Source organism: Argiope bruennichi, chromosome 9 (genome assembly GCF_947563725.1).
Source record: "Argiope bruennichi chromosome 9, qqArgBrue1.1, whole genome shotgun sequence".
Lineage (NCBI taxonomy): Eukaryota > Metazoa > Arthropoda > Arachnida > Araneae > Araneidae > Argiope > Argiope bruennichi.
Window position 1 is genome coordinate 34113364 of NC_079159.1, and position 10977 is coordinate 34124340.

At 28.8% G+C, this 10977-nt stretch overlaps 1 protein-coding gene across 1 annotated transcript; it reads left to right on the plus strand.

Moving 5' to 3' along the window:
- The first annotated feature begins 1059 nt into the window (after positions 1-1059).
- On the plus strand, positions 1060-8051 carry LOC129983623 (uncharacterized). The gene is made up of 2 exons (XM_056093159.1): positions 1060-1822; positions 6050-8051. Exons 1-2 carry the CDS (start codon positions 1115-1117, stop codon positions 6725-6727), a joined length of 1386 nt encoding a protein of 461 aa, XP_055949134.1. The 5' UTR covers positions 1060-1114; the 3' UTR covers positions 6728-8051.
- Positions 8052-10977: the final 2926 nt, after the last annotated feature.

A 10977-nucleotide genomic window follows, 5' to 3' on the forward strand; every position in this document is an offset into this window, starting at 1 on the left:
GATAGCTAAAATTTGATAAAACAATTGAAAAAAACAATTTAATAATATTTTTAAAACATTTTTAATTTTCTATATGATAAAAATGCCATTTAAATTATGAGGATAAATATTATCGAATATCGTTGATAAGAGAAAATAATGTTCGTTAAATGAACTATAAGGCCTTTAAAAATTAATTTAAGTATGAAAGGAATAATTTTAAATAATTTATCCATTCGTAAAAAAATATGGATAATTTTATTATAAACCTTGAAATTTTTCATTCTTTTTCTTTCGTGGCTATAAAAATTATCTAATTTGAAAGATTTTTTTTAAAAAATTATTTTCGAAGTTCAATAATATTCTATGACTGTTTGAAGAGAATGGTGGCCCGAGAACAGATTCAAATGAGCTTAGTCGCTAGCGCCATCTATTTTAGATAATAAGAACTTTTATAACATTTTGCAAAATTGTTAATTTTAAAACAGTTTGCAGTTTTCAGAAAGCAAAGCTAGGAAAACTTTAAAAAAATAGTTTAATATTTATTTTAAAAAAAATATTCAGAGAATACATAAATAAATTACGGACAACTTCTAAACGAAATGCTAGTTTGAGTTACCGTGGGTGAACTAATACATTTTTCTATCATGATTATAAAACATATAATTCTTTTTTTCCTTTATATAAATGATCTATGTATTTCGAAATAAATTTACAAGGTTTTACTGAATGCACTTTGAATTTTGGATGCAAAAGAAACTCGATTATTTAGGATTCTACTAACACAAATCTCAAGTCTAACCTGATTTGATTTTTAAAAAACCAATTCGTCCTTTTTTAAAAAATAAAAATCATCGAATTTTTCAAAAAAGGCTTCTAAAGCTGACATTGCAGCCGATTTTTCCGATAAGAAATTTTGCGGAATGTTGTTTTCTGGTGGTGATCTTTTATAACTGAAGAAATTATTTAGAGTTACAAAAAGTGAATAAAGACATAATGTCATTCTCAAATATTTCTACAATGATGGTGACAAATTCCTTATTCCTCATAAAAAAATGATGCTGTACGTAAATGTAAGCAAGACAGTAAATCTATTCTGACTGAAACATATCAATTGGAAAATTTTATTGTGGAAATGGAAGAAACTGGCGATATTCCGCCCTTTCAAAATTCATCTATGCATGATGTCGAATTTTTCTCGATTTATTTCGAAGCTGGTAGGAAATTATTAGATTTTACAGAAAGACCCAACGCTGAATACCTCAACCGGTATTATGAAATATTCAAAGAGAGTTTTAACATATATTTTGGAACCTATGTAAATTCTGATCATCCTTATTTCGACGGGGAAACTGTGAAATTACTAAAGGAATCATTGTATTACAAAATTGTTTATGTTCTCAGAAACAGTCCGATTTTATCAAGTGCAGTTGCATTTCATTTTCAAAATGCTTTAAAAGAGAATTTCAGTTATCTGCGAAAACTAATGAAGAAGGAAAAAATAAAAATATGTTCAGTTGGAGGAGGAGCTGCGTCGGATGTTGTGGCTGTAGTCAAAATCTTAGATTCACTTGCAGTTAAGATGGATAAGAAATTAGATTTTCGAGTTACTATCATAGATTCCGATGTAAACTGGAAGAGCACATGTTTTACTGTTCTGAAGTGTCTTGAAAATTTCCACACGGCGACATGGAAAATAAGTTTTGTTCAAGCAGATATTTCAAATAAAAATTCTTACTCCCCAGATGCTATTAAAGCTATTCAAGAAGCGGATATTCTGCTAATAGTTATGCTTCTCTATGAATTTAGGAATGCAAATCTGGATGCCTTGCAAACGCTAAAAGTGAGTTACTTTATATATATATATATATATATATATATATATATATATATATATATATATATATATATATATATATATATATAACCAACCAACGTTTATCAACGCCATGCAATGTATTCACTAATTAACTAACTTAACTAAGGTCCTCAATTTTATGCGGGAAGAAGGGGGGGGGAATTAATCAGAGAGTATGAGGGAATGTTTTGAGAAGATCATAAATCATCATAAGGTTTTTTCTAAGAATTGAAAGGAATTTGAAAATAGTAACTTAGATGAAAAGAATGACTTCAGATGACCTTTGCCTTCCAGCTTGTCGAGAAGCATTATTTTAAAATTCAGTCAGATTTCTAAGGTACAAATCGATTCATGATTTCCTTAACAAAGCATTAATGTACATTAAATTGTAGCTGGTATTGAAGCCGTGTTATTTTCATGGCTTTATACATGTTCGGCTTATTAAGATGCAAGAATCTTTCTAATGAAGTTGAGCATGATGAATGAAATTGAAAACTTAAGTACTGAATAACATAGAAGACTTATAGAAGGAAGAATATCTCGATGCACCAAAAACCTTATTATAACTTATAACTTATTTGCTATGCAATGATGTTATAATCATTGACTTGCTTGTTAATAACTTTAAAAATTTTACGAAATGCGCATGGTGGTAGAAGTACCCTTTTAACTTTTCTTTTTTCTGTATAAATAAAAATTTATGATTTTATTTAAGTAATAATGATTTTACGGTACATAGTTATTATTTCATATACATTTGCATAATTATTAATATTTTTTAAATATTTAAATTTAGAAGTTATAAATTATATTATATGTATATTTCTTACAATAGATGGTGCTGTGGCTAATATTTCGATTTGTGAAAACTTCTCAATAATTATATAATTTTAATTTTTTAGAATAATTATTTTGATTTTGTGGTGCTTCCTTTTTGCATTACTTTGAATATATTTGTATAATTATTTTTGTTTAAAAGATTTTAATCCTAAATTAAATTATATATTTCATTTCTCTTTTGTTTCTGATATCTTCTAGTAGATGGCGCCACAATTTTCACTATTTTTACTAATCTTGATATTGGATTTATTCAAATTTTGAGACCAAATTAAAATTATTATCAATTCATGTGCTAAGTTATAGTTTTATAATTTTTTTAAAGGATTTAATAAATTTAATTTCTTTAACAAATGGGATTATTTGTTAGCTGCTTTAAAACTTTGTCAATGGATAGAATTTTCCCTTCTTTTATTTTCTTTCTTTTTCCGTACATGATTATATTTATCGTCTTTTATAATAATATTATTCTGCAATTTTGACTTGCTAGAAATTTCGTTCCATGGTCTAAAACTATATCATATAATTTTTTTTTTTTTTACACAAATTATGTTGATGTTTGATTTACTGATATTTTTAGTTACCATTAACTTTTTTATTGTTCTCCAAACTGTTATCTTTAAATTATATGATGTTATTATGTGAAATGGTTTTCTTGCGCAAATTGAATAAATAGAAACCACATTTTTATTTTTCTCCATGATGAAAGCGACATGGTGCCAAAAAAAAAAAAATCATCAAAGCATTGAAATTTTTTTATTAGATCATATGATAAATTAAATATTTCTATATGTGCCTGCACGATTTTAGAACTGTGTCTGTATTTTTTATTAATGAATTATTGATACATAACAAATGAATAAACTATAATACCACGCCCACTTTTTTGATCGTCTGCTGGAACATAGCCCGATAATAAATGAATTATTATTTTTTCTGTGGCTCGCTAATGGTATTGAAATCGCTATAGTTAAACTGAAATGAAGCAAGCCACTTTGTTTTGTCTACATAAATACTTTCTTTATACGAATAAAAGTTTTAAATTAGAAGCTTTTTTTATTTTTATTTATTTATTTAGAGATTTGTTTCTGTTCATACTCACTAAGGCTTTTAAAATATTGAAAATAAAGTTGTTTCTATTTTTTATACATGTTGTTAATTTATATTTGTGACAGAAATATGCATTTAATTAACTCAGAAATATGCATTTTTTTTTTTATTATGATTAAGATTTGTGAAACAGAGATCATTCGTAGGTATTTCTTTACACATTCATTACACAGGTAAAATATATTTTTTGAATTATTTTTATTTTAAACAATTTAGAAGTTAATTAACATTTTGAAAAAGTTACAGGCAAATTGAATGCATTTTATATCATGTTATGGATGAATAAAAACTTTAAATTCATTTTTCTCCATGCTGTGTTATCGTTTACATACCATTTTTCAAATGTCTCTGAATTTTTAAAGATTGAAAGAGAGGTATGACATTTTTTACACGTGTTCCAAAATGTATGTTTTATGAAACTTGATATGGAATTATCAGTAAAACGTATAGTAATTTTTTTAAAGGTTCTAAGTCAAAATTAAGGCATTTTTCTGAGAATTTTGTGTGTTTTACAATTTCAGAAATAAAAAAATTAAATATCATTAGTATAAGGAAATCTATAGCATGTTTTACGAAATATATCAATAACTACCTGAAAAAAATTTGTAGAAAAAGTAACATTTTTAAAAAAGCCTTAGGGAATTAAAAAATGCCAAATTAAAAATAAAAATAATAATAATAAATTTTGCTAATATTTTTAAAAAAACACAAAATTTCAAACTTTTTGCAGGGGACAGTTTTAGAATTCTATTATGCATAAAATACCATTAAAATACACTTCCTGACATTAAAAGTTTAAAAAAAATATTTAAATGATATTGTACCGCCATGATTAAGGAAAGACATTTGATAAAATACATTTGAAAAATTCTTTTTATAATCAGGAACAGAGATGAAAGGTAGAAAGCAAGAAACAAAAATCATTTTTAAATATTCTAAACTTATATAGATATAGACGGAATTTGCTGAAACAGCATTTTTGAAATGGCATAGGAATATAAAAGCTTGTGCAATTCGTAAGTTAAAACCTAATTTCCAGTGATTAGAAAATAATTAATTGTAGTACGTAGATAAATTTAAATTATTACTCAGACATAAACACACACGCGCACACACACACACACACACACACAGAGAGAGAGACACACACACACACAGAGAGAGAGAGAGAGAGAGAGACACACACATATATATATATATATATAAGTGTGTAATGATATCTCTTAATTTAATTTAAATCCTAATTAATTTCCAAATTTTTATCGTAATTTAACCCATATTAACTTAATTCTAAAAAATGTTTTCTTACTTCCTGATCCAAAACCACGATTTTTATTTAATTAATGCTGCACACGCTCTCTAAAACTGTAAATTCAGCATTTCCCGTGCTCTGAATGAAGGGATAAAAATCCTTAATGTTTACCATATTCTTTTAAAGATACCTAAAATGTCCTTACCGAAATCTACGTGTGTCAAAAAAATTCCCATCGAAATCTCATTATGTTGTTGTTTTTGCTTACCCTCCTTCGATTGAACACCAATTCAAACCAAGTCCAAAAAATCGGGGGAAGAGGGGCGCAGTAGCTTCTGAGGGTAAAGACCCCTAGCACCCGAAGGCAGAAGTCTGATTTTAGCTCATATGAAGATGAAACTCACACACTCGCTTGCACAACCCTTTTTTACAGGGGGACTCTTTCACACACTTCACAGATAGAACACAGGGTAAAGAACAACCATGCCGAACCAGGATTTGAAACCGGGAAGCCCAGATCACAGGGAAGATGCGCTATCCCTAGGCCAGGAGGGCGGCAAAATCTCATTTTAAAGTCACTAAGAGAAAAATTTCGGTCTTTTTTTTCTCTCTCTCTTTCGCGGTATTTTGCTCTCGTGTCGCGATGTAAACTGACATATTTCTTACCACTTAATCTTGTGCATAAATTAAGCCTCCTGGGATGGAATAAATGGAAGTTTTAAAAATTCAAAAGTATCTTCTCTTCGGCCACGCAACTGCTAAAATATATGTTACCATATATATGTATATATATATCCTCAACTTCCACTACATGAGATTAATTGCTTTATAATAATACAGAAGTTTGGTTAAAGTATAGGAAAGTTATTAAGGTGTCGTTCGATATTCTAAATGTCGGACAATATCGTAACAAGGTTATTGCCATTTTTTGCTTACAGAACTGCTAATCGAAATTCATGAACTTACCAAACCTTACTTGCCAACCATATAACTTTTTTTTTCTCTCATTACAGGATCTAAGTGAAATTGTTCAGCAGGAATCGATGCTTTTCGTTCTGGACATAGCTTTGATTGATTACATTAGAATATGTTTTGGAATCTCTGCTCAAATCGAAGGTTATCAATTAATTTACGAAAACTTATGTGACTTTCACGTTCTGGAAGATAAAGCAAGGGAATTTTTTTTCGTGAATTATTACATGAAATATTTCAAAGATTTGAGAAATATTTATTGCATGAGTTTATGCGTTAGAGCATGGGTTAAGACACAAACAAAAACAAACTCATATTCCAGAAATGAGCTACAACATCGATTCAACAGATGTATCGAAAACTACAATCCAATAAACAGTTTTCTGAAGAAAGATGCTTTTGAAGCTTGGAAAAGTGCTTCCGTGGACAGAAAAAGTAAAGCTGACTGGAGTGAGAGAAGTATCAACGAATTTTTAAACGGAAAAGAATTGGATCGAATCTGTTTACTGACACAAGCAACTCAAGTTAAGGAATTGTTGGAGTCAGCCAAAAAAGAACTCATTAGTAAAAGCAGACAATTAAAAGATGAAGAAATCAAAATTGATGCAGATGCATGGGAAATATACATTTCACAAATGAAGCAATATGTTTTAGTCAAAAAAATTGCATATGAATATTTTCTGTTTGGTAAATTTAATCGTTATTTTTTATCCCAATAAAGATAAATGAATCAGAAATTTTACTCGCATTTGATAGAGATTTATTATTAATTAAATAACAGATGAATGAATCTTTAAGATAATAATTTCATAATAGGAATTATAATAATAATAATAACAGGAATTATGATTCAGAACTTAAATTCTTCCACACTTAAGATAATGGAAGGAAATTTTTTTTATCTTTCTTCACTTACGAAATATCTTATCGTTTGTCTTAATTTCTTAAGCATAATTACAATCATACATTCGGTGCCGAAATGTTATTAGGGTGTGGCTCTATCAATAGTCACTAGAGAGATTCGCCCTATATGGAAGATCTCTCAGAGCAATTCTATTTATTATAGACGATTAGTGGTTATCATCATTAATTAAAAATAAACAGGGCTAAAAATCATATCCACCAGACAGCTGCTACTACTACATTTTTCTTTTGTCTTAATTTCTTAAGCATAATTACAATCACACATTCGGGGGTGAAGTGTGATTTGGGAGTGGGTCAATCAATAGTTATCAGAGAAATTCGCTCTAATACGATGGGTATGAAAGATCTCTTGGAGCAATTCTATTTTTATTTCACACGAACAATCGTTTTCATCATTAAATCAAAACCAACGAGACCAAAAATCAGATCCACCAGACAGCTGTTATAGCTAAATCTACAGCTGCTACAGCTACATCTATACTTTGTCTTAATTTCTCAAGCATGACTACGATCACAAGTCTGGTGACGACATGCGAATAAGGAGTGGCTTTATCAATAGTTATCAGAGAAATTCGCACTAATACGATGGGTATGAAAGATCTCTTGGAGCAATTCTATTTTTATTTCAGACGAACAATGTTTTCATCATTAAATCAAAACCAACGAGACCAAAAATCAGATCCACCAGACAGCTGTTATAGCTAAATCTACAGCTGCTACAGCTACATCTATACTCTGTCTTAATTTCTCAAGCATGACTACGATCACACATTCGGTGATGACATGTGATTAAGAAGTGGCTGTATCAATAGTTATTAGAGAAATTCTCACTAATACGATGGGTGTGAACGATCTTTTGGTTCAACTTCTTTTTTATTTTAGACGAACAGTGATTCCCATTATGAAATTGAAAAAAGCAAGTCCAAGAATCAGATTCACTAGGTAGCTACTTCATATAAAAATTCTACATTATTATAACTATGATTTGCAGTATGGAATTGTTGTGCGTGATGCTGCCATTAAAATATCAAAATTAGAACTCTGACGACTCAATATTGATGATTTCTGCGATGTCTGTCTATGATATTTTTTCATGTCATTCTTCTTGCACTTTATGAATAAAACCTTGTTTAAAAGACTTATTTTGATTTCGAACTATACATCTAACACAAGGAAATTTCTTAGAACTAGATTTGGACTTTCCCTATGAATTCAAAATCTTTTTGCTTTAGACAAGTCATATTCTTAACAACATATTAATTATGTTAATTTTCTCATCAAACTTGCTTATGATTCGTGCATATGACACAGTATTTTATCTAAGAATCTTTCTGATAATGGCGTAGAGATGATAATTTTTCGCCCCCTATAGTAATTAGTATCAATAGTAGCTAGGGTATAGTATAATTTATTCGCGATTTTTCGGCGATTCTTAATTGGCGTATTAAACATTATATTTCGAGTATGCTGTTTGTAATAAATTCCTACAACTGTTTAGTATAAATATTACTCAGGGTTGTATTGAACTTTCTCGGAGCGTTTGAATACCAAAATTCCTTTTCCTTATGAAAATTCAAGTAATTTTTTTATTGATTTTAATTTAGTTTTTGTATAAGTAATTTTAAGAATCAATTTCCAAAACAGCAAAATGCTTGGTTGCAGATCATTTTACAAAACGTGGCTCAGTATAATACATATAGAAAAATGCACAAATGAAATCTATAATTAATTTTAAAGAAAATCGTAAAAGAAATGACGAAACTTTTCTTAATACATCTTAATAAAATTTAATTATCTAATCGAACATTTCTTTTAAATCAGAAAGAATAACTTATTTTTTAGAATTATAAATTAACTTACTATAAACTTGCAAATCTTAATTTATTAAGAAAGTTATTCGAATAATGTTCCGAAATTAATTTAAATAATACTTAAAACAATACTTAATTTTAATTTAAATAAATTCGTACATAGCCTTTTTTTTATTTGAAAGCTCAAAATTAAATAACTTCCAAAATACCCCAAGACAATTTTGAGAGCTTAGTAATCCCTAAAGTTGAGCGGTTTCTAGAGAATTGCCTTATTTGTCTACTTTTTAATCCATCTCAAGTGTAATTAAGCTGTTCAGTTTTTTTTCGGGGGGGGGGGTTATTGGCGCAAGAGCCATATTTTGCTGGACTGCACCATATATATGATTAAAAGTTAAAACTAATAATAAAATAAAACTGAAACAGGAATTTTACTATGGATGTGTTTCAGAATGTGTACTAAAAAAACTTAGTAAACTTCGCAACTTTTTTAAAAAAAGGCAAGTTGTCAAATATAAAGAAAAAAACAAGGAAATTCGATCAGAATGTGAGTAACCGTAAAATTAGTAATGCAAATCGGACATACGGACGCGCTTTCTCCAAAAATGAGAATGAGGTTCTTATGAGTTAAATGTGTATGTCCTATACGGAGGCGAGTCAATTTTACATCAATCTCTCTCATAGGAAGAGCAGGCTTCAATGCAATGGAAGGTTTAATCGAATATAATTTATTATGGATTTTCAAATCCTAATTCGCCTGCCAAGTAGAAAAAAAAATGTCTAATTAGCACATTCTTGGCATATGGCAATTCATGTGTTAAAAGAGAAGAAGCAGGTTTTGCTACTAAGCTGTTCAGATTCAAGTCTTATCTACCTGTTCAAGAGCATGTGTTATCAAACCGTTCAAATACAAGCAGTTTTTTTAACGTCAAATGATACTACTAAAAAGTGGCATCAAATTTATATAACAATTATTTAATGAATATAATAGATAACTATACGAAAAGGTGTGTTGAAGCTTATCATTAATGAAACAAATTAACATTAGCACAATAATAAATTTATTGAACAATTAAGTGCTATTTTATTACACACTTTATGTATTGATGATTCAGCACACAGGTCTCACAACAAACAGTTCTTGTCAGTAACAAACATTCACGGGAAGCGAAAAATAAATACACTTGTACTGTTCTAAGATTTGATTGTACGGTTTTGTTGTTCGGCACTAATCATTTTATTAAATAACACCATTTTCTTAAGGCTCGTTAATTGCTTAAACCGCACAACACAAATATGCTATATTACAATTGCTTAGTTCTACATACTTGATCCCTTTAGCTCACAATAAGGTTAAGTCAGACATGGTTTGTATTCAAAATAAATTTGTTATATTGTATTATATTAAATATTTCCATTAGGAAACAAAGAAATTTAGGCTTTCTTTTCTTCTTTTCATAATACAGAGAAATGTTTATCAGTGGTATATATTATTTTTTCGTAAGTTTATTGAAATGTAATAAGCTTTTTGCTTGCGCAGCTGTTTTAAATCTTGCAGCTGCTTGTGCTTGCAGATGCTCAATTTTTTAAGTTGACTCTAATCCCTGCCTTGTTTCAGTTGCACTAACAATGAGTGGGTAAAAATGAGGATGATATACATTTCGTGAATTATTTTTGATTCAGCAATTTAGACGCAATAAGTATTCCATCAAAGTTTTTCTTTCATGTGAGAGATATTTCAGCCTCCTTTGTTTCTGGTCTTGAGACTAAAAAACATAATTTTCTAAAACCAACATTGATAATTGTCAATTTTGTATCTGGCATTTTTCAGAACTATAATTGGGGCAGTTCCTGACCGAGTGACAAAAAAAAATTATTATGTATATTTCTAACTTTAAAAAAACCGTAAGCTTGCATACTTTTATAATATATGCATAGTTTCTAGTACACAAAATCATGAAAAATGCTTTTGAAAATCTAGTCCTTTGATAGTTATTTAAATTCTATTTTTTTAAATTTTATTTATGAGCTTTTACCGGTGTAAACGCCACTTTTGGCACACACCTAATCATCATTAGAATACATCAGAAATGCATTTATAATAACCCCATAAGAAGAAACAGCTTTTATTATATGCATGAACACGAGCTTACTGTTATTTACTTTGACATAACGCAATATTTGTATAATGTCTTCTCATGTTTTAATCTTTTTTTTTTTTTTTTTTTTTAGGAATT